General features: G+C 48.7%; 2 protein-coding genes across 2 annotated transcripts in view; both read right to left on the bottom strand.

Moving 5' to 3' along the window:
* Nucleotides 1-2,164: 2,164 nt before the first annotated feature.
* Nucleotides 2,165-23,608, bottom strand: part of LOC149347945 (putative ATP-dependent RNA helicase DDX5) — a 36,059-nt gene continuing 14,615 nt past the window's right edge. The window contains exons 8-16 of the mRNA XM_089587786.1: nt 22,606-22,853; nt 18,774-18,859; nt 16,033-16,078; nt 15,879-15,943; nt 14,739-14,800; nt 13,375-13,434; nt 11,046-11,294; nt 8,129-8,373; nt 2,165-7,329 (exon numbers count right to left, since the gene is read on the bottom strand). Of these exons, the coding sequence (XP_089443912.1) occupies nt 6,916-7,329; nt 8,129-8,373; nt 11,046-11,294; nt 13,375-13,434; nt 14,739-14,800; nt 15,879-15,943; nt 16,033-16,078; nt 18,774-18,859; nt 22,606-22,853 (1,475 nt within the window). The 3' untranslated portion in view covers nt 2,165-6,915. The remainder of the gene's footprint in view (nt 7,330-8,128; nt 8,374-11,045; nt 11,295-13,374; nt 13,435-14,738; nt 14,801-15,878; nt 15,944-16,032; nt 16,079-18,773; nt 18,860-22,605; nt 22,854-23,608) is intronic.
* LOC149347946 (uncharacterized) lies at nt 19,211-21,671 on the bottom strand. The gene has a single exon (XM_089587788.1). It carries the CDS (start codon nt 21,495-21,497, stop codon nt 19,797-19,799), a length of 1,701 nt encoding a protein of 566 aa, XP_089443914.1. The 5' UTR covers nt 21,498-21,671; the 3' UTR covers nt 19,211-19,796.

Here is a 23,608-nt window from a genome sequence, read left to right as displayed (position 1 = left end):
CTGCGAAGTTCGAGATCGTGGAGCACGTGTTATGAGGATTTCTTGGAAGTATTTAGAATTCGCCATTCGTACGTCGATGTCGCTTGCGGCCTTGGGCACGCGTTTTATTCGCTGTCGGGGACCCGATAAGATTTCGCTCGTTGTTCGAGACCTTTGAAAAGGTTTCGTGCGTCGTACATTTATCAGGGGCCGCCTGATGCAGATGGTTTTCTTTCGCCACTCTCGATATTGAGGCGGCTGCAGGCCATTCCCAGTTTTATCACTGGGCCGGTCGTCTTTACGTAGGTTTCTGACTGGGCGAAGTGGACTGTCATAACAAAAAGCTCGGTCCTGTGACCGAGCCGTTCGGACTAGGGCAACCCGATTGGGATCGTGGACTCGTGTAACTCTCACTGTCCCCACCGCATAACCAGCGCCAGCTCCACTGAGTTGGGGCTCATAGCGTAACAAAATGAAAACATTGTTTTTCAGACTGTTGTTAATGGTCGGCCTACCCTAAGGTTTCATTTTTAAGCTTTTGCGATTAATATATTTTTAAAGTAGGCCTAGTCATTTGGGCCTGCATGGAAGACAAGAAAACGAAACGGCGGACGCAAAACAGTTACATGTGAAAGCGCCACTTGAGCAGTTCCGTTCGTTACAATAAAGGTCCTCCCATGATAATGTGCATAATGTCTAGAATTTAATGGGTGGATTTTTTCACTGAAGCCCTGCGACGCAAATTATCTATGAAACACTCGTTCCCTCGGACAGCATACACACAAGCCTGTCAGTGAACATCGAAGTCTCGACATGCAGATTTTTACTCCCTTGAAATGGAGTCATCAAAACACACTGAACTCACGACCTTTAGCTTGGCAGCTAATGCCATGGTGCACAACCACGTTTACATGCTAGTGGCACTGCAGGCTTACTCGAGTAGAAGCAATCACCAGCAGAAATCACCGAGCGGCCTACGTCCCTGTATTCTTTCAAGGCACCTTCTGCTTCCGTACTCTTCCGAGCTCACAGGAAGGAATGGAGAGACGAAAACGGGCGTTTGAAAAACAACACACGCGCTTCTTCCAATGTTTTTGTTGCGCCATTCCTTCTTGTGCAACTACTATGAAGCAATCAGAGTTTCCACTCGACGACCTATCCTCCTGCCTACACCAAGAGTACAGGGTGGAAAAAAATTTGTGTAGAAGTCACGCAAGCCAATTGCAGGGAATTCCAACGAGCATGACTGGACATTCATTGGCCTACTGGGGCATGAGGTAGCAGTGTAGTAAATCCAGTAAACTTCTGTGGCAAACTATACTTCCTCCTGGTATGAGGACCCCACCCACAAGCCTCAAGAAACATTCCCCCAATTTTAATCATGAAAGTTTACCAACCTACCTGATGTGATAATGCAACAGTGATGCAATCGTAATCTCGGTGAGCTCTCCCGAGGGATATAAAAGTGGTGCCGCAAACTGCTGACACAGAAATGGCATCAGTAATGATGCAATAGTAATCTAGGTGAGCTCTGCAGTGGGATATAAAAGTGGTGCCGCAAACTGCTGACACAGAAATGGCATCAGTAATGATGCAACAGTGATGCAATTATAGGTGAGCTCTGCAGTGGGATATAAAAGTGGTGCCGCAAACTGCTGACACAGAACTGGCATCAGTAATGATGCAACAGTGATGCAATAGTAATCTAGGTGAGCTCTGCAGTGGGATATATAAGTGGTGCCGCAAAATGCTGTTACAGAAATCGCATCAGTAATGATGCAACAGCGATGCAATAGTAATCTAGGTGAGCAGAGTGGGTGTTACCATCCGGGTGTTACCATCTTCCATTTTTATCAGCTGCTGGTGTGCATAAAGAGCAGTGTTTCCCGAATAAAAATTCAGTTGTAAGTCCAGCGCTTTGTGTGTGTGTCTCTTTCTTTCAGTCCGTGTCTTTTAAGTGCAGGTATATTTCAATCTAGGTGAGCCCTGCAGTGAGATATAAAAGTGATGCCGCGGAATGCTGACACAGAAATCGCATCAGTAATGATGCAACAGTGATGCAATAGTAATCTAGGTGAGCCCTGCAGTGAGATATAAAAGTGATGCCGCGGAATGCTGACACAGAAATGGCTGCAAGTCCTAAAATGCAGTAATGAGACAGACACAGAGGAAAAGACTCCCAGAGTTGCTACACAATTTCTTTTTATTTCTCCACAACTCTTCTAAACGTGACAAAATATGAGCCTCAGTTCTTCCGCGGAGAGAGACAAGAGCGAGCCAGTGCAATTATTCCCCTCGGTGGAGAAGCAACAACCTGGTGGCACAGCTTTGGTACACAATCGCTTATATACAAGGTATGTACAAGAACTCCCACCATGTCGCCCTTCTCGCCCACTTTTACTTGTGTGTAGACGATGGTACGTGGTGCCACGGACAAGACACCAGTGTCCTCCCCCACCACAGCTTGAGGCATCGAGTAGTTACGCTAGATAGGAACGGATTACGTTTACACATGCACACACTTACAATCTGTGCACCTAGGAGAAAAAGCAAGAACACCTACGACAGGAGCAAGCAACAAAATGCTCCCCGAAAAAAACAAAAGCGGTCTGTAACTCGAACAAAAAAAAATAGAGACTGCCAAGACTAGGCAGCGCCACCCTTCCAAACGTGCAGGGAATACATGTTTCCTGAAGAATAAAGGTTGAGTGACGTGACGCTCTGCCCAAAGACAACGAAGATAAACAGTAGTGAAAACCATACGAGGGCTTGACTCTACACGACCAGAAACTTGCACGCACGACACTGAACTTTTTTTTTTCGCAGTTTTTTTTTTCCTTTTTAACCCAGCCAATGCCCACGGTTTCACGGAGTGCGCACCAAGTACCGAGGATTGCATTCGACTCGGAATGGCGTCCTGCCTCCCTTGAAAACTTCACTAGGGTGGACTGGCTGTTTTTTTTTTTTGGTTTCAACATCGAGGCTAGTAATAATGGACAGAAAGAGGTGTTTATATGAAGGTTCTGCCCCGGCGGTGTAAATCACAGGCAGAAATGCTCTCGGACGACGACACAATGAACAATAAAAAGAAATGAACGGTGGACGGCTAAAAAAAAACTTAAAAAAGAAGGCTTCGTATAGGTCAGGGCCGCGCGCCGTAACGCAACGCATTACAGGGCAAACGCAGCACACCACGAGATAATGTGATGCACGGGCACCGGTCTGTCAAAAATGCGGAAAGGGAGGGGAAAAGGGGGGGCGGGGTTGAGCGGACAGAGAGAGAGAGATAAAGACCAACGCTGAGAAAATGACGCGTAAATGTGTCCGGCTGCCACCAAGGGGCCGCTGCTGCTGCTAACCTCCCAAACAACCGTCCGCGCACTTGGAGCCAGACTGATTCAGGCGACAAGAGGTTTTTCCGCATTTCTTTTACGTCGCGGGACGAAACGCGTGACAAAGAGGTTCGGTCACACGACGCAACTCTCCCGTGACGACGAACAGTAGGCAACCGAACAATGGCGATGGACTGACGAGCGGCTGCACGCTTCTCACCAAAGTGCACGAGTGAGAGTTTGCCTACTTCCAACAAGGAAACAAAAACGAACACCCCCAGAATAACTGAAAAAATCTCGCAGCTCGTGACAGGTGGCGCAATCTGTACAAAAAGAGACTGGTTCAACCAGAGGTACCACCATGTTTTCGCAATCCACATTTCAGCTGTGGCGACGTTAAAAGAAGAGGTCTCCCTCCAATGGATTGATGAATACTGAGAGCCCAAGCTGAGAACAGCAAACTAGCCAGCAGCAGCCTTTTATGCAGCTGTGCTTCTGGCGAGTATTCCCACCCCATCCCCCAATAAGATTCACCCCCTCCCCACAAGCAATGCCAAACTTGCACCGGGAAGTGACCACCTAGTCTCGCCCGCAGGCAAGTCTATACACTGGGTTTGTCTACTGCTGCACCCATCAGAGCCTCGTCGCCGATGGGGGCTTCCTCCCAACTGTGGGAGAGTATGACAAGAGAGACCGCAGCACAACGTGCACTCTCCAACCGGGAAAGACTCACTACCCCGATGCCACTAAGGCTTGATGATGTCGTGTCTGCACTAAAAACACCCGTGGGCTGCAGAGCTCCCTCGGCTGGGAACCCCATGGACAGATGAACCGAGAGTTCCTGACTGATGATGAAGATGCCGAGGCCTGAAGCCACACACAGCCTCCGAGGTCTACCCATTCAAGCAGGAAGTAAAAAAAACAAAGTTTCACTTCGAGACTCTGCTTCAGCAGAAAGAGACATCTTCCCAAGATTCTGAGGGAGAGGTTTTCAACAGCTCTCCGCCAGAAAAGGAGAAAAACAAACACAACACTTGTGATGGGGCAAGTTCTCGCAGCCGCAAAACTCGCCTGAAAGCCCTTGATGATGGAACAGACGATTTGACCTCGACAGACATCGGAGCTTTCTTCGACTCGCGTCCTGAAAGGCGCATTTTGGTCGCAGCACTTTGTAAAGACTATGATGATTGCTTTATCTACAGACGTCGGTGAAACCCACAAGCTTCAGCCACATTTCACGTGGCAGACATTTGCAGCGCAGTGTGCTGCCATTTGGTTCAAGGACTTGCAGAAATTGAAAACCTTGAAAAATTCTACAAAGCCTATTTTTGATATCACAGTCATATCTGGAGTCGCCTTCCAGAGAAAGAGAAAAAAAAGATTCGAACTCGAAAATTCGGATCCCAAGCTGGCAGTGCAAGCTCGGGAATGCCTAGTGGTGCTCCTGGCTTTCAGACTGCAACACGACTTCTGGCTTGCTCTCGAGCACAGCAGCCAAATCCAGAGCCGAGCTCACAGCCACAGATTCTGGGGATGCCAGCCGTACTTCCCTGAACACATTTTGCTGCTGCCACGAGACAGCCAAAACTGCAGCTAAGCCAGATGCCACACGAAGTGCGCGACACAGCCGACCCTGAAATTAAACTTGCACCTCGATGCGAGTCACAGCTCTTCGTATACATATATTAGCTACCACTCACCACCGGGAAGAACAAAACGCACGAACGTTAGTGGAACAACGAGCCAACTCCACACACGCATGACGCGACAAGAGGCAAACAGAGCTCTCGTCTTCTCAGAGTGAGACTTCCCGGAGAACTTTTTTTTTCCAGGACACGTAAAAAAAGGAAAGTCTATCATTACGTTAACGCACGTACTTCAAGTTCAAAGAGCATCCCGTTGCGACAAACTTTTACCCCAGTCACGTGAGAAAAACTGAAGTGGTACATGCGTGCAGTCGACAGCGCTGCCATTTTTTTCTCCGTAAAGTGAAAAAGCCTACCTTCAAATGCACGCACCGCACAGCCTCGTCATAGCATGTCGAGGCGGAGCCCTAAGGAGAGAAGAGTTCCTGTCAGGACGGAGCTCCGCGAATAATTTAATAAAAAGAGGGAACGCGCTTCCTTTCTGTGAGCTTTGTACAGTGTCATCGAAGTCTTTTTCTTTGTCACCTCAATATACTGGACCCCTGAAACCCGACCGATTTCTAACGATTCGGCAAAGGAACACTGATGACGACGAACCTTCCTTTCGAAGGTGGCGGCACGACAGACCCGCCAAAATCCCAAGCGGCCACCGCAACACACACCACGGAAAAAAAAAAAAAAGACGAAAAAAAGTGTGCACTAAATGGCTTGAGAATATTACAGAGAGCAGGACGCGCACACACACAAGAAGCCGGCCCGCTTCGGAATCAGGTGCCGATGGCCACAAAATGCTGACTGAAGAAACTGGATGCCCGATGACCACGACAAGAAATGCAGTGCTGGAAAATTCCCTTTCTCGCTTCTAGGCAGTGTTCCATATCTGCGCTCTCGCAGCTGCCTTTTGCTGTAGCAAAGACAGCCCTTTATGCCAAGCTTCCAACAAGAAGCTTTTACCCAGAAGCTTCCAACTTAGAATTTCGATTCTCAGGGTGCACCAACTGCCAAGCCAAGTCCAATGAAACCGGCTATAATTTCAAGATTACAAACAAGATAAAGCTAACATTCTTTTCTCCCCCAAAGTCTCTTCAACCTCACAAAACGAAAGTGCGCGTCGACAATTTGAAGCCCCCCATTTCCTCAGATCACAGGCAGTCCTCTAAATAAGCATGTTCCCCGACAACCACAAATACCAGGGGGAGCGTCGACGACAGCGAAAGGGCAGAAACACGCTGACAGCAAACAATCACGGGGGGGGGGGGGGGAAAAAAAAATCAACGAGCGACCGCACACACGAGAACCAGCACAAAAGTACGCTCGAATGCGAACAATGGGCCCTCCGTTTCTCATTCACTCTGCTTTACGCACTAGCTCTGTGCCACGATCATCCAGGATGACGTGAGAACCTTGCATGTCATTCCGCATGTTCTGGCATGCCCACTCTGCTATTTCTCTCCGGCCAATCACAGACTTAATGCACATCTCTAGAGATTCCTCCTCGCTCCTGACACAGCATGTAATTAATAAAGAAAACAGAAGCCAGACACTGGTTGTGCCACCGGGTGTAACGTGTTGTGCACCTTGTTTGCAACCAACGCCTCAGCCTGCAGAGACAGCTTCGCTGCAGTTTGTTGTGTCTGTCCAGTCTCTCGAGCTCCAAAAAGAAAAAAAAAAAGAAAGACTGCACTGCATTTCTGTCAGTCTACACAGCCAGACACCATTACAACAACTGCCTTGAGTACAGAGAAGGGGAAAGGCGTAGGTAGTACAGTACACAATGGGGCCGGGGGAAAAAAAAAAGGTTAAAAAAAAAAGGCTCAGCAGAACAAACAGGCAAACATGTGAGACGCTGCGGGTGAGAAAAAAAAAAGGTTAGGGGAAAGCTAGAGAAAGAGAGAGAGAGAGCAAACGCCCCTGTTGTTTTATCCCCCGCGAGCAAGACCTAGTGTGGGGGGCCAGCATTAAGCCGGCACCTGATAGTACAGGCTTGGCGGGACGTACGCCGCGTTCTGCGCATACTGTCCGTAGCCGCCGGCGTACATGGACCCCTGCTGCTGGGGCGCCATGTAGCAGTGCTGAGGCGCCATGCCGTGAGGCGCGGGTGCCATGCCCTGGGCCCGGAAGCTGGCGGCAGCGGCGCCGTACTGCGTTGGGTGGTGGTGCATCATGGCGCTGTTCGGGGGTGATGGGCGCGGCTGTGGCTGCTGAGCCGGCTTGTAGCCACCAGCCAATCCAGAAGCTGGATTGTTGCTAGCCCCATTGCCTGCCAGGCCACCCGATGTTGCCGGCTTGGGTGGGCTGTAGCCATTCTGGGTGTTGGCTGCCGCCGCCGGGTGGGGGCGCTGGTAGGCAGGCTGGCCACCGTTGCCTTGCATCTGCACCAGGGGGCGCAAGCGTGAAGGGTGACGCTAGTGAGAAACTGCTGCAGTGACAGCTAGCACATCGCACTCGCAGCTCACAAGAATGCAATTTTCGCTGGAAAACTATACTACAAGCTGGTTGGTTGGTTTATGGGGTTTAACGTCCCAAAGCGACTAAGGCTATGAGAGACGCCGTAGTGGAGGGCTCCGGAAATTTCGACCACCTGGGGTTCTTTAACGTGCACTGACATCGCACAGTACACCGGCCTCGAATTTCTCCTCCAAAGAAATTCAGCCGCCGCGGCCGGGATCGAACCCGCGTCTTTCGGGCCAGCAGCCGAGCACCATAGCCACTGAGCCACCGCGGCGGCTATACTACAAGCTGTAAATGTTAATGTTTGTTAAATACGCAATCTCATTACCGTTGAAAAGTTAACGTCAGATAAGACTAGTATATATACTACTCTAAACTCAACTTCCCACCATGTGGAGGCTGCATAAGGCCGCCAATTTCCGAACCACCACCACTCAACAGCAGCAACTCTGGTAACTTCAACTTCTAAAAGCACGCACAACAAAGTGCACTGGCATTAGCATTTCTGCATTGTACTGGTCAAATGTTTAGGGGAATCCCCCAAGGTGGAGTAGATTTGTAATAAGGGAGTAATTACTCATTGACATCCACCCGAGCGCAGCCGTACAGCTACAGAGGAAAGCTATACAGCTTTCTCAGAAACTTCGTAGTTAATTGTACTCCTGCCATAACAGCAGCACCCTCCGATGCATGCCGACGTAAGCTTGACTTGGGACTCACCTGAGTCCGGCCAAAGCCATTCTGCATAGGCCTCCCGCCGCCGAATCCATTCTGCTGCGCTCCACCGGCACCTCCGCCGCGGTATCCGCCGCCTCCTGGGCCGTTGCGCATCTGAGTTGGTCCACTGCCGATGCCTCCGCCGTATCCGCGGTTGTTTCCATAGCCATTGCCATTGCGCTGCTTGTTGTCATTGTTGTCGTTCTGGATGCTTGCCAGTGGTTGTCCGGGCGCTCGGAAACGGCGGACTGCAATTCAAACAACTTGTTCCTTTCTTCCGTGTGGATAACATGTCTATTAAAGGGGCCCAGAAACACAATCTTAGTTAACTGTTTTGCCTGTTGATGGCATACAGTGAGTTACAATGGTGCTATTAGCGTCGGTAATAGCGCGTATATTCCGTTTTTTAATATTTTAATGTCCTCCCAAAAACGACTTCATGGCTCTGATGGTGTCGGCACACAGTGGCGGGTTTTTAGCAGCGAATATGACATCACCTGGCGAGAGCTTGATAATCGGACAAACAGTAAATATACTGCAAATTGTGTGAATAAATAGACACATGTTGCACCTGTCTCCGCTTTATATTAGATCAACAAAAACAACTTGTTTGTCTTAGATGAGAGCCCTGCAAAGCAAGTAAAATAAAAATACACCACCGGGGGCGCTCTGGCATGGAAACGATGCTGCCAGTCTCAGCAAAAAAGAGTTATAGGGAGCAGGCAACCATGGAGTACAAACTTCCGCGACGTGCTCTGGCTGGCTGTTTTGATTGGTTGCGCCAGGTGCCGTCATTGGGAGAGCGAAATAGGAGTGGGAAGCCCCGCCAAAATCGAGTTGAGGGCAGCGTTTTGTTTGCTTGTATTTTGAAATTTCTTCCCTGAATAACTTCCGTTCGTGTGCATCGATTCCTGTAATTCTTTTTAAGTCAGCATCTGTGTGACATAAAGAACCCACCTGAAGTATAGCCAGTAACCCCCCAAGCAGTGTTTCGCAGCCCCTTTAAGAGGAGATAAGCTGCCCCTCAGAACATATAGTCGAACCTGATTATATTGAACATGGTCAGATTGAATTATCTTTAAATCGAATAATTTCTGGGCATCTAAAGATGCAACACGAATGTATAGCAAAATGTATGGCTACATCATAAAAATTAGCTGTCACATCTGATAGACCGAACTTCGAGAAACACCGGGTGCCTCAAGAAGCTGGCTTTCCCTCAACACATCTCCGGGGGTTAGCTTTTCCGCATGGGCCTGCTATTAAATTTACCGCTACTTTTATATCGAATTACAAATTATATCGACTGAGTTTTTTCTTTAGAGTGATATATGTGGCTCGAATGAATACCAAAGAACCCAAACACTTCATGAAACCAGAGAAACCATGGGGATATTATATATCCCTTTTCCTTTTTTTCACAGAGGGCAATCAACCAATTTATTTCGATAGAAGACAACACGGCAAAGTCGAAGACATACTACCAGTGCAAGCAGTGCTTGCGACCTTCGTGTGTCACAAGTGGTGCTGTATGAAGCTACGGCAACACCACACCAAAGAGGGCAGGTGCAGTATGTCCTTTTAAACAGTCTCACGAAGATAGAAACATCAGCCTCTTGGTGACACATCCCAAGCTAATCGTGCAAAATGCTTAATAGACACTTCACGCAACACCACTCAAAATAACAAAATTTCATGTCACAAGAGTCCACGCAAGGCCACCTGCCGAGTAACTGATCTATAGAATTTGCTTTTCAGCCAAAGCCAACATCCACTGAATCATCTGCATGTGGCATCCGACCGATGATATCTGTAATGCTACTCCATAATGCAACGAACCCACGCGACAACTCCACCGCGTAATGCTACAACTCCACCGCGCAACGCTACAACTCCACCGCGCAACGCTACAACTCCACCGCGCAACGCTACAACTCCACCGCGCAACGCTACAACTCCACCGCGCAACGCTACAACTCCACCGCGCAACGCTACAACTCCACCGCGCAACGCTACAACTCCACCCCGCAACGCGACAACTCCACCCCGCAACGCGACAACTCCACCCCGCAACGCGACAACTCCACCCCGCAACGCGACAACTCCACCCCGCAACGCGACAACTCCACCCCGCAACGCGACAACTCCACCCCGCAACGCGACAACTCCACCCCGCAACGCGACAACTCCACCCCGCAACGCGACAACTCCACCCCGCAACGCGACAACTCCACCCCGCAACGCGACAACTCCACCCCGCAACGCGACAACTCCACCCCGCAACGCGACAACTCCACCCCGCAACGCGACAACTCCACCCCGCAACGCGACAACTCCACCCCGCAACGCGACAACTCCACCCCGCAACGCGACAACTCCACCCCGCAACGCGACAACTCCACCTCGCAACGCGACAACTCCACCTCGCAACGCGACAACTCCACCTCGCAACGCGACAACTCCACCTCGCAACGCGACAACTCCACCTCGCAACGCGACAACTCCACCTCGCAACGCGACAACTCCACCTCGCAACGCGACAACTCCACCCCGTAACGCGACAACTCCACCCCGTAATGCGACAACTCCACCCCGTAATGCTACAACTTCACCCCGTAATGCGACAACACCGCGTAATGAGGCAACTCAACCCCGTAATTCGACAATGCTGCAACAATGCTAGCCCATAGCTTGACAATGTGACCCCGTAATGCGACAATGTGACCCCGTAACGCGACAATGTGACCACGTAATGCGACAACGCGACCCCGTAATGCAACAATGCGACCACGTAATGCAACAATGCGACCACGTAATGCGACAATGCGACCCTGTAACGTGAAAAAGCAACTCTGCTAGCAGCACACCCTAGTCTGGCTAGAACAGCTGCAAAAAGAGAACCAGAAAAGGGAGTACGCACTGTTGCGTCCGCCACCAAAGGCGCTGCTCCTGGCCAAGTTGGCCATCTCGTAGAGCTTGGGATTGACGGCCTGGTTGGCCTCCTTGAGCACGGCAATGAGCTCCTTGGCCTGCTTCATGTTGTTGGGGGTGAAGAAGGTGTACGCGGTTCCAGTCTTGTTGGAGCGGGCCGTCCGGCCAATGCGGTGGATGTAGTCCTCCGAGCAGTGTGGGTAGTCGTAGTTGATGACAAACCGGATGTCGTCCACGTCTGCACGCGCAGACGAACAGATTGCCAGGAAAGGTGTGAGAGAAGGCAAGAAAAAAAATGGACTCAAAACACCAAGCTCAATTACCAAGACAGCACGGCACTCAATGTGGGACTGGTAACTTATTGCAACAGGAAGTACAAATCATTGTAGACGATCGTAATGAAAATAAACGCTTAAATTTTTCACAAAAACACATCCTGCATTGTTCCTAGCTCCCATCTGCCACCTTCCATCTCAGCATTTGGCTTCACATCTTTAAGCACTTCGGGGATCTAGAAAATTAAAAGGTTTGAAGCTATCAATTTAACACACGCCTTAGCAGTTTGCACTTAGTGCTATAAACATGGCGATCATAAAACGCACTCTCCAAATGCGTTCCGTCTTTGCAATCTTCAAAAACAAATCTAGTTACTTATGAGCACTGTCGATATTTTGCAGCTCAAAGAAGTCTTCTTGCTGCTGCATGTCAGGCACAGTGGCAGTCTTGCATCAGCCAGAAGCATGTACAGCTTGAGCTCTTGGTACACAACCATACGGTCTATTCACAGGAAAGCTCGACTTCAATCTGTAATGTAAACCTTCATTCTGAACCTACCTGCTTCAAGTTTTGCCTTTCGCTCCAGTTCAGTGTTCACTGCTCAACTTCCCTACATTAATAATGTATTTGGATAAAGCTTTGTGGACCACTGCCTTAACTCCTCGGATTGTTGCACATTTGCACAGATGTCAGAAGTAAATGAGCATCCCTCATTGCAACGTATTAACTCATGCTGCAACACTAACACAGTTCTGTGCTTCACCTGCCTTTTCAACACACTGGACTAAGTTAAGCTATTCACAAAGCTCCATTTGGCTCCAGCCTGGCCTGAGCTTCTCTCTCAACGATCCCTGTTCAACGTACATGACTAACGTTTCAGGAGCACAATTTTTTAACAGATGAAGTCCCGCAGGATCTTCAAACAGGTGAAGTTAGGGTCCAGCACTAACCCTACTTCTTCGTATCTGTGTCTTAAAAATATTGCCGTAAATGATGACAGTCTTCGAAGGAGCGTCTTTGCACCTGCCAACCTTCGACCATTTTTGTTCATCTTGCGAGCTTCCTACACTTCCACGGATGTTGCAAGTGCTCAAACCCTTCCAGCCACCGATTCTTTCTTGCTCCGAAAACCTCCCCATCCGAGCGTAGCACCACCAGACTTGCAATGGCAAACGTGAGGCAGCCGTGAGGGGCAGCATTGTCAAGCCCCGCTTGGTCGTCGCAAATTCCCCTTCTTCATCCTTCAACCGCCGGCCACAGCACCCCACATTCGCCGCTGCGTCTCCTTCCTCGCATCGGGCTCTCGTCACCTACTCCAACACAGCAGTGGAGACCAGGCATGTGTTAAATGTTGTGTGGAAAAAAGATCAAGCACTGACTGCCGACGATCTGCCGACAACAGTCAGTGCAGTTCGCAGTGTGGATCATTGTGGCAGGAAAAAAACAAACAAGCAAACAAAACAAAGCAGTGGCAAGCGCCTTGCTACTAAGAGAGTACGTGCCCCTTCACATAACCACTTAATCCACTCTACTTTCTGCAGCTCCTATAGCACAGACGAGCTCTTCCAGGTACCGTCTTCACAAGTACTCTGCTTATTTCAAGACACTAGTTTTACCGTCACCAGGGTCATGCTTCAAAAGCCTACCAGCGAATGAAGTGTCCTCCAGTGCAGTATACGCTCAGAATACAACGTCTTCATGCACACACATACACGTAAAAAAAAAAAAAAAAAACAAGATTGTTCAACTTACTCTTACCACTGAGCAACTTGGCAATGTGGGACCAGGCAGCTGAGCAATGCCCCGCCAACATCACTGACTTACTTGGACAACTGGACAACTGGACCCAAACTGGCACCGGAACCGTTAAAACCTAAGCCGCTACAGCCCGGCACACATGCTAGTACCAGTATTTCACTAGGTGAAAAGAGTGGCAACTTGGCCGCTACTTGTGTCAACATATCAAAAGCAAAGAGGCTCGAACACAAAATGAGACAAAAGGATAAAGAAGAAGAAGAAAGGAAAAGACTTAAGTTTCTTACCGAGGCCCCGAGCTGCGACATCAGTGGCTACCAGAATTGGAGAACGGCCCGAACGGAATTCTGCGCACAGGAAGCAGGCCACAGCAGAGGTGTCAGCATTTGAACAGACGACATTTTAAAGCATTTGCGGGTAGCCATTAATCAGCGCTAGTCTCATCTACCTTTACTTTTTGTGTCACAACTGTTGCACTAAAAAGTAGCGAGATCTGACTTACGCACAATAGTCGGAGCAGGGCACTATTTATTTTATTTTACAGCCTACCTCAACAAATATGTGCAATTAACTGAAACCTCAGTACGCACAAGAAACCAAACTTGGCTGTTGAAAGCTGGCAATATATGGCAAGACCATTTTTTTTATCAACAGGTTCAAAGACATACCACCTGACCACCTATAAAATTTTATTTTTATGCTGCTGTATACGTGTAGGGGCTGTCCCTGCATAAAGGCTGTACACGTAACTAGGCGACCAGTAATTCAAAAAAAAAAAAAAAATCCGCTACAAAGAACTTTCATGCGTACATTATTTTTTCTAAAAGAACTGTTTCATGCGTACATTATTTTTGACCACCTGGTACATTCCACTGGCAGCTAAAAGACAATAACTGGTTGTGAAGCTCTGTAAGAGCACGGACACATTCTCTCATGTCCCATCCAAAGATTACTGCCACAATTTTGATTGCAGCCTAGACTTAAGAACTAAGTGCAGATCAGAACAAAACCCACAAACAAAGGCTTTAAAGCAAGTCACCCACAGAGCAATGTTTTGGGTGCAACAAGCAGCAACAAGACTGCTAACAGCAAAGTGAAGGCATACTGACATCTGCACACATCTGTTACACGCACACACCTATTTACGAGGCACAGTGATCTGATAAAAGGTCGTCCCATATGTGGTTATGCCTCTCATAAAGCAAATTAAAAATATTAATTCAAATTCACCATTCTAATAATCAATTCTTATTATTCAATTTTAACTTAACAGCTCACTCCATAACAGATCAATTCATACCTCAGTTCATCTAATGAATGTTACATTGTTACATCACAAATTCATAATTCACAGATTGTAAGTATAGGTCACTCATTATTATTACCTGCTATAGTTTATGAACACATCAATTCACAAATTGCTGTCCTACACTTGTGATCAAACGTGGATGAAATCCTCACTGCTCATCTCATAACAGCAGAAAAACTGCAAATTTGGACTCCAATCTTTTAATTGCAGATTCAGACCGTTTGAACCAAGCCTTTAGTCAAAAGTCCAACAGAAGGCCATTACGATGTCAACTCCACAACTTTCCGTCCCCCCATTCCTTTTCCTCCCTCTACACGTCCGCCAAGACAGTGCGCCACTCACCATTGAGCACCCAGTCCCGCTCCGACTGAGACTTGTCCCCGTGAATGCAAATAGATGGCCACCTATCGAGCAGAAGAGAAAAGGCATGAGGAACACTGTATATTCAGCAGTGCACTGCAGAGCAGGCTGTGAAGGGTAAACACAGTGGGAGGGGGGGGGGGGGGGGCATGATGGTAGTCAGTGCACTGGTTGAAGCAGTGTATGAAAACAGACTTTCCAATTCGATTCAGTGCACGCAAGGATTGCTTAAAAACGAAAAACGACCGTGACTTAAAACTCCACCAAACTAGCCACTGTGCAAGTGCACAACAATCCTTGACATTCCAACAACAGTAATCAAATGGGAGACAACAAATGAATACGCAAAGTCACAAGTTGCAAGCGCTTTCAGTAAGCATTAGGCAGATGTCTCGTGCAGCAAGAAAGCAGCAGCCGTACCAACAGTTTCTCAGGACTTCTGAAATATTGTCTGGGGTGCTTAATGAAAGTTAAGCGCCCCAGAAAATATTTTGAGAAGTCCTGCACACACCACTGTCAGTAAGCCATTCAAATGTCATGGGTTTAAGCTGTTGTTACGACTGCAGCTTTCTTGCGGCACGACAAGACATATACTTAGTGCTTACTGAAAGCCCCTCTAACTTTTGACTTGGCATATTCCTGTTGTCTCCCATTTAACTGCTGTTAACGTCCAGAAGTGACTCAGGCTGTAAGGGAGGTTGTAGTCGCTTTAGAAATTTCGACCCGCTGGGGTTCTTTAATGTGCACTGACATCGCACGTTACACGGGCTCCTAGAATTTCGCCTTCACAGAAATGAGCGCCACGGCTGGGATCGAACCCGCGTCTTTCGAATCAGCAGCCAGGCCCCATAACCACTGAGCCCCCGTGGTGGCTGCTTAATGAACGTTTCTTTGAAACCACTTGCCTCACTACCATTACCTCATTACCAACTTATTCTAGGTGCCTACATCCTCTCGTCAACCCAACATTCTAGCAACTGAACAGCAACTAAACTTTTGACATGCTGAACAGAATTAGAAGGTCCTACCATGTTCGTTATAAATGCAGCAAACTGTACTTTTCCTCCATGAAAACACTGGCAAGGAGTGTAACGAAGGGCCAGGAAAGAAAGTGGAGCTCACCCGTTTCGCCTCATCCTGCGTGTCAGCTCGTCAACTTTCTTCTTAGTTTCGGCGAAGATCAGAGTCTGCACACACACAAGAGCGGAGAGAGTTCTCAGGCTGTTTTTCATAACAGCAGTCTCAGCAGTTCCCAGAATTCTGCCTCAAAACTTACCTTGTTGTCTTGTTCACCAATTATTTCCTTATGCAGTTCCAACAATCTGCGTCAGACAAGAAATGAAAAAGAGTCGTTTAAATGGGCATTCCTCACATCACCATATAAATGTACATATACCATGTACGTACGTACGTACGTGCGCGCGTACAGTAAAACCTCGCTGATACGTCGTTCCCGGTTCATGCACTCACAATCACGGGCCATAAACATGTTGCTCACATCACATATACAGTCGACGACCGATTTTTCAGACCCTCTAGGGACCGCGAAAACGACCGAAAAATTGGGCAGTCCGGAAAATCAAATTTCACCGAAAAAATCACGAACTTATTACCACTATGCCGGAGAAAGCGGCCAATTGTATTGCACACATTCTAAAGCTCCTCATGACTATATTTCGCCGCACGAAATACCGTATAAACGCGTATAAGGGCCGCACTTTTTTTTTCCAGATTCGAGGGCCAATTTTTGGGGTGCGGCCCATACACGCGATGTGCGAAAAAAATTTTTTTTAAAGTAAAAACACACCAACCAGGGAATGAGCGACATTTATTGTAAGTTCAATCGTCACTCGCGAAGTATTTAGACTTCTGAGCTGGTGCTGTGCTCTAGTGCACGCTCATGCCAAAAGAAGCCGCGCAGCATGTCCGCTGTCAACGCGTAGCCGTTGTTCCGAAATTCCATCACATAGAGGAGCAGCTCTTCTTCCAGTTCAGGAAACTCGCACGGCTCGCCTCGGAAAGCGCGCTTTCTGCAGCTTGTGTTTCTCTTTTGGTTGCACCATCATCGGACGGACTTCTCGGCCACGTCGAATTTCCCGCCCTTCGCACGCTTACCGACCGCGTTCGAGAGCTAACTCCCAGCCGTGTAGCTTAAGGTGCTTGCCCATCGCGCTAAAACTGTGAAGCTCGGCGGCAGCACGCGAAAGCCACTATCACGGCGGACGCGCTAACACGCATGCCAACACGCCACGAAAGGCTGGAGCTGGCGATACTGATGCCGATGTGAACAGCGAAAAATCTCGACGGAGAAAAAAGTTGATGATAATGATCACGGCGCCATCCGTAGACGGCACTTGGAAGCTCCGGTGCACGCGCGTGGCCGCCGCGAACGGCGCAGCGCTATGATCCGGCGATATGATCCGCGATATGATCCGGCGGCGCACCCGAAGCGCGCTTCGATCGCGGAGGGCACGGCGTGCGCGTAGCCTCCGCGATCGTATTCGCATTCCGTGTTCGGGACTAAAGACTCGGCACAGATGAGTTCCGTGAACTCAGACTACAGCTCAAGTTCGTGCGGCGGAAGACATTCGAAAACGCGAGCGCAATGTGCCGACTCGCGCAGAATTTCAGCGTCGCAAGAGGCTCCCTTTAAGCTTGAATTTCGTTTTGTTTGATGAAGTTTTCGATATCTCCTGCAGTCTGAATTAATGAGGTTCCACTGTACACATTATATGGCGGCTTGGGTACTGGCGGCGAGTGCGAACGAGGTCCGAAAAATCGAGTGGTCAGTTGCGGTGCGTCCGAAATTTCAAGCGCTCTTACACATTGGCTCTATGGGCCATGTCGCGGTGCCGCGAAAAAGTCCGAATAATCAAGCATGTCCGAAAAATCAGGCGTCCGAATTTTCGGTCGTCGACTGTATACACATATACAGTAGCCGACCTATATTTCAGACTCCAATAATTCCGACTAGCGCAATATTTCGGACTTCGCTGAGGAACCGTCGCGCACCTCATAGGAACGTGTACTACATTTCCACGACCGATATTTCGGACTTTGCGGAGTCTAAAAGTTCGAATTTTCTGACTAAAAGAGACACAATATTGTGGTGATCGTTTTTCAGCCGAAAGTTTGTTACTTCGGCCTAATATAGACAGACGCAAGCGGGCATCGCTGTCACTACCAACCCGTTTGCCGCCACCGTGAAAGGCGCTATCTTGGATTTAAATGAAATCGGCTCGGCGGGCGCAATCGGACTGGCTTGGATAGGCTTCGATATTTGTTCTCCATCGTTGCCATTTGAGATAATCAGATGCTTTCCATTGCCATCGAGATGGCATACAAAGGGCGCGCGATCACATTGAAAATGGTACAGCAGGACAGCTGAAGCGTCCGCCGCAGCTTGGACGACGCACCCTGCGGTGCGAGGCAGCAGACACTGTATACAGGGGGGGGGACTGCATTTGGAGGCGCTCGCTTCTGCTCGTGTCTTCCCATGGGTTGCCTCCCTGTCTTCGTGAACGTCACTGCCCCATGCAAACTGACTGTTCTTGCTTCACGCAGCGGGTGAATTCATTCGTGGCATGACTGCGGCCGCGTCGCACTATATGGCATCATGATGTGATAGGGTGCGGGCATGAGGGAAGCACGGCTATGACTCAGTCTAATATCGCTTGCAGGCGGAACATGGGGAGCGGCGATTTTCGCGGTACTGAAAGCCGCATTTTTTCGCAGTTCTGAAAGCCGCTTTTTTTCGCAGAAAAGCTTTGTTTAAGTACACGGATTTTTCGGACTGTTCGATTATTCGGACCATTTTTCGGGTCCTGCCGAATCCGAAAAATCGATTGGCGACTGTATATGTACATATACCACGTACACACATATATATACGTACAGTAAAACCTTGCTGATATGTTCCCACTTCATGGACTCACAATCACGGGCCATAAAAAAGTCAATAGAGTTATGTTAATTCCACAGACAACAAAAGACGACAGCAGTTCCAAATTCCCTCACTTGTTCTCCTTGTCCGACTCCTGGCAGACGTCGACGATTTGGACGATGCGGTGATTGGCGCAGAGCTGCAGTGCCCCAATGTTCACCTGCAGAGCAAATTTCGCTTTTTTATGCCTTTCATATTGAGAGAGAGCCAGACACCAAACCCACAGGGAAGAGACACGAAAGCCTCAGGCTACCTTCAAGCTCTTCAGAAAAGGCACACTACTAAAGTGTAGAAGTGAAGCTTGTCTCATCAGAAAGCTCTTTTCAAGTGATGCATGCATTCAACTGAGCACCAGTGCCGACTAAAAACAGCTATGATTTGCCTGCCTTGCTGAATGGTTTTTTTTCTATGTTACTGCACCTCACAACATAGACTGGAGTACAAGCATGCACACCTATCCACACACACTTTTGACCATCTTTTTGGGAAACTTCATCACTCATCCCAAACTCTTAAGGGGGGACATGGCTCTTAAAGCTGTTTTTATTATTTTCTGGCCAAATTTGATAAAATTTACCTGTATTATTCAGTTTCTTCCACTGATTTCAAATATCTAATTTGTTTTTCAATAGGCCAATTAGTTACGAAGATAAATGAAATTAATGGTTCATAATTTGCAGAAACAATGAAAAAATAACCACACTACAGAAATTGATATTAACACATGGCTAGGTACTAGAAAGCATAAGGAATACAATGTTAGGAGTACTTTTTTGATGCAACAAATATTAGCGATGCTAGAGCAATCCAAAGTTCACTGTTCAAAACGTGGGCACCCTGTTGTCTGATATAGAGCAGAACTGCTAAATTTTAAAACCCAAATTCCAAAATCTGCTCCTAACATTGTGTGCTCTGCACTCTTAGCTACATTCCACAACAAAAATTATGGTTCTACCTGCCTTGAAGGCCGAGATATTGTGTCCACAAATTTGAAAGAAGTCAAAAATAGGCATTTTGAGAAAATGATAAAAAAGAAATAAATTCACTTTTAACCAAAAATGCACAAAAAATAGTGCCATATTTTACATCCTGTGTGACTAAAAGCCACCAGGAATGTAGTCAGTCTGACTACAGCCCCCCAAATGGCGCTTTTTGAAGGCGTGCTGCATGTCCAAAGTGGTCTTGTGCTTCTTTGCAGATGCCACTGCTCGGCGGTGGTCTTTCTCCGCCATGCGCTTTGTGCTCAGTGCTCCAGGTTTGAGGTGCAGCTCTTTCAATATTGCTGTGGACGTCCTCTCATAGCCAGCATTGAATCGCATCACAGCCTCAGCCACTGCAGCTTGTACAGTGAAGAGTGAGGCATGCTGTTCCTTCGGAGCCAGTGCCCATATCAGGGAGTGAAGGGATTCATTGCTGTTCTGAGTACTGCCCTGTTGGCACCGCTCAAGAAGTTTCTCGTCAGAAAGGCGCTCATAAATGGGCAGCAGGGCCTCACAGACGTATGGAGGCAGATTGTAACGGTGCTTAGGAGCTGCCTCGCCCTTAGCGCTTGCTGCATTCTGGCGGCACCATGAGCCTGGTCCTGGTGGGCAATGGCTGTGGTCTGACACCAGGTCATTTGATGTCGTGTGGTGATAGGTGGCCATCACTGCTTCCTTCATTCCCTGCACATCACCCTTGTGAGTCTTCAGGGCCCAGCCATAGTACCGCGTTAGCTTTGAAACTAGGTCAGCAGTCAGTTTGCCTTTACCACCAAGGCTCTCTAATCCAGGTCCTTTATGTTTTGTGATGAGGTTTCGCAAGCTTGTGCCCATCCGTTTCTGTACATGGTTGACACAGTCTTCTTTCTCCACCGAAATGTACCCATACACTTTGGCCTCCTGCAGCGCAAGGAAAGCACGGTTGTCACCATCTGAGAGTAGGGTGGTGTACCTCAGGTTATGTCGTTGTAGTGACCTCTCGAAAAGGATGAGGGCGGCTTCAACTTCCATTTCACCGGCTTTCTTAGTGGTGTTTTTCTGGCAGGCGTGGCTCTCCTTCCAAGCTTCGTAAGTCGGATCACCTTCCTTTGGCCCACGCTCACAACCAGCACAGAAGTTGCTGAGCACAACGAAATCGAGGACTAGCCCCGTGAAGAGCTCGATGACAGTGCCGACGCCAATGTGCGACGAGTGGCCGCGCGTCATCCAGGAACCATCGTATGACACAGCAATGTTTCCGGGATTCCCAAGCTTCAAGTCATCATACAGCTCCCGAACCGATTGCGCGCACTGAGTCGTCTGCTTCTCGGCAGCAAGAGCCGCCGCGGGCGCCAACTTATACCTCTGCCATGTTTTCGTGTGAAGGCCGCGGTGGGAGATGTTCATCGCGGCAAAAATGTCGTTTAGCGCCGTTTGCCGATTCCCGGTGGCTTGCATCGCGCGTGTAGCAAGAACGTTCACCACGAAAGGGTTGGTCTTCTGGTTGCCGTTCACGCGGGGCGAGCTCCATGCCGACGAAATATCACCGCAGCAAGCGCACCTGATAACGATCTTTATGGCAAGGCCATATTCTCGTTCGCCTCTGCCTACAGAGACGCTGCCGCCGCACACGTTGCACTTTACGCACGACATCATCGCGTTCACGGAGATCAAGCTGACGATAACAAAGCCTGTCTCGATGTCGACTGGCGCGTCCGCATCGTCATCAGCGCGAGTGAAAAAATCCAGCTTTCGCGTCGTTGCTGGCGTTGAAGCAAGAACTCGAAGTTTTTCTTGCGTTTCTGCCTCCCTCTGCACCAAATCTGCACGCTGCAACATTGCAGTGTCATGCCGAACGCGGCCGCTGCCCGCAACGCTTTGACTCGTCGACGAGCTGGCTAGGCCTTCTTCAGCACTGTCCGTGGCTTCGGCATCGCTTGCCGGTGGCGGCGGACTGTTCTCGATGTCTTCCGAAGGAATGGCACGCTTCTGGAAGTTATAAAGCGGTTATAAAGTTATAAAGTTATAAAGGTGTCTTTCTTCTGCCGAACTTGTGCCTCGTGGCGAACTTTACCGTTGGATCGGACATCGTTGCACACTTGTCACAAAGAACGAAGAGACGCGTCGTCGCGTCGCCTGCGGAGTGAAGCAGACGATGGGAGCCTCGCGCAGCCAATCACAGCGCGCTTTTTGGCCACGTGCACTAGCTTGACGAATAGGGCCGCGCGTTGGGGCTTTTTTTTGTGCGCGGATTTCGACGTCACCAGTGAGCGGTCGGAGCCATTTGTGGCGGGAAATTCAAGAAGAAAAGCCGCTCTTTTCAACGAGACCAAGATGGCTGCGATCGCGAGCGTGGAAAAAGAGCGACGCGCCGCGACAAAAAGCGTTGTTTTTGCGTGGAATTCAGCTCACAGGGATGTTATAAATTGATCGTGCGCCTAAAATACTGCACCAATGGGCTGGAAACCTGGTCAATTTAAGGATTATTAGCTGTAGATTTCGAAAATGTAAATTTCAGAAAATCGATTTTTTCGTCTCAAAGAGCCGTGTCCCCCCTTAAATCCCGGACTCCCTCCTTGACCCCAGGACACAGTTCTTGACCCCAGGACCCCTAAACTAACGACTCAAATTTCCAGGTCATCCTAACAGTGCATGCTAATGGGACGCTGTGGTCTCGCCAACATTCTGCGCCTTAAAGCTCCTTCAAGCAGCACAGGAAATAGGTACAATACTGGAAATGAACGGTTTCACTCTGGCCCTTTCTACGACTGACTTTTGCCAATACATTTCCAATATTGGGCTGATTAGCTGTGCTGCCGGAGCCCTTTCATTTTCCACCCCATTCAAGTTTCAATTATTGAGAGCCTGCAGTAACCATCCATCTTCCATTAGCAGCATTCATAATTCCAAGATCCGCACAAAAGCACTCCCGCTCGAGTCCCCTCACCTGGATATAGTCCTTGAGAAAATCCTCGGCCAGGGAGCGCACCTCCTTGGGCCAGGTGGCGCTCCACATGAGGGTCTGGCAGTCTGGCCGGATCTGCTCCACGATCTTGCGGATCTGAGGCTCAAAGCCCATGTCCAGCATGCGGTCCGCTTCGTCCAGCACAAGGTATGTGCACCGCCGCAGGTTCACCTTGCCTGCCTCCAGGAAGTCGATCAGGCGGCCCGGGGTGGCAATGCAGATCTCGACACCTGTCGACATTCAAATGTTTAGGGGAATCCTCCAAGGTGGAGTAGATTTGTAATAAGGGAGTAATTACTCATTGGCATCCACCCGAGTGCAGCCATACGGCTGCAAAGGAAAGCTATACAGCTTTCTCAGAAACTTCGTAGTTAAAGAAAAATTCGTCCTGGTCCGGGGTTCGAACCCGGGACCACCGCTTCACTGTAGCAGCTGCTACACCTGTTGACATTCACGCACCACCACTCAAGAGCCCTCCCCGTAAAGTACAGCCAACCACATTCCTTGGTGACGAAAAAGTTTCAGCAAAGGCCTATACGGGAAGTGTAAACAGCCTCCAACACCAGCACTGAAAAATGTCAGCACTTCACCAACCAACAACAATCCTCAACGGCTGTCAACAACTGTCAGCCACTACCAATATTAGTACTAAAACCACAATGGAAACAATGTGCATGTGTCACTAAGCGGTGCTGACAAAAAGACTACACTTAATTCAAGGGGGAATACTTTCATTTGGAAACTAAACAGGCTTCTATGTCAGAGAGTGGGCACCTTATGAAATATCATATGAACTCATGCCTACAAAGCAACCAAAAAACTTGACACTGCCAACTGATGAGCACAAGCCGCATTAGCCAAATCAAATTGGCGACCGAACAAATTACAACTGCCAGCAACTAGGGACAAGCCCTCAAGGAATGTCAATTGAACAAGAACCTGCATGTTTTGAATACACAGTAGATACGAACGCATGCCAGCGGCA

The sequence above is a fragment of the Amblyomma mixtum genome, chromosome 4, assembly GCF_055824585.1.
Source record: "Amblyomma mixtum isolate Tamu chromosome 4, ASM5582458v1, whole genome shotgun sequence".
In the NCBI taxonomy this organism is placed as follows: domain Eukaryota; kingdom Metazoa; phylum Arthropoda; class Arachnida; order Ixodida; family Ixodidae; genus Amblyomma; species Amblyomma mixtum.
The sequence above is the reverse complement of the archived record's forward strand: the minus strand, read 5'-3'. Positions and strand labels throughout refer to the sequence as shown.

Excerpts from the sequence above, each read along its gene's own strand:
- LOC149347946 (XM_089587788.1), bottom strand. The coding sequence starts at position 21,497 with ATGTTGCAGCGTGCAGATTTGGTGCAGAGGGAGGCAGAAACGCAAGAA.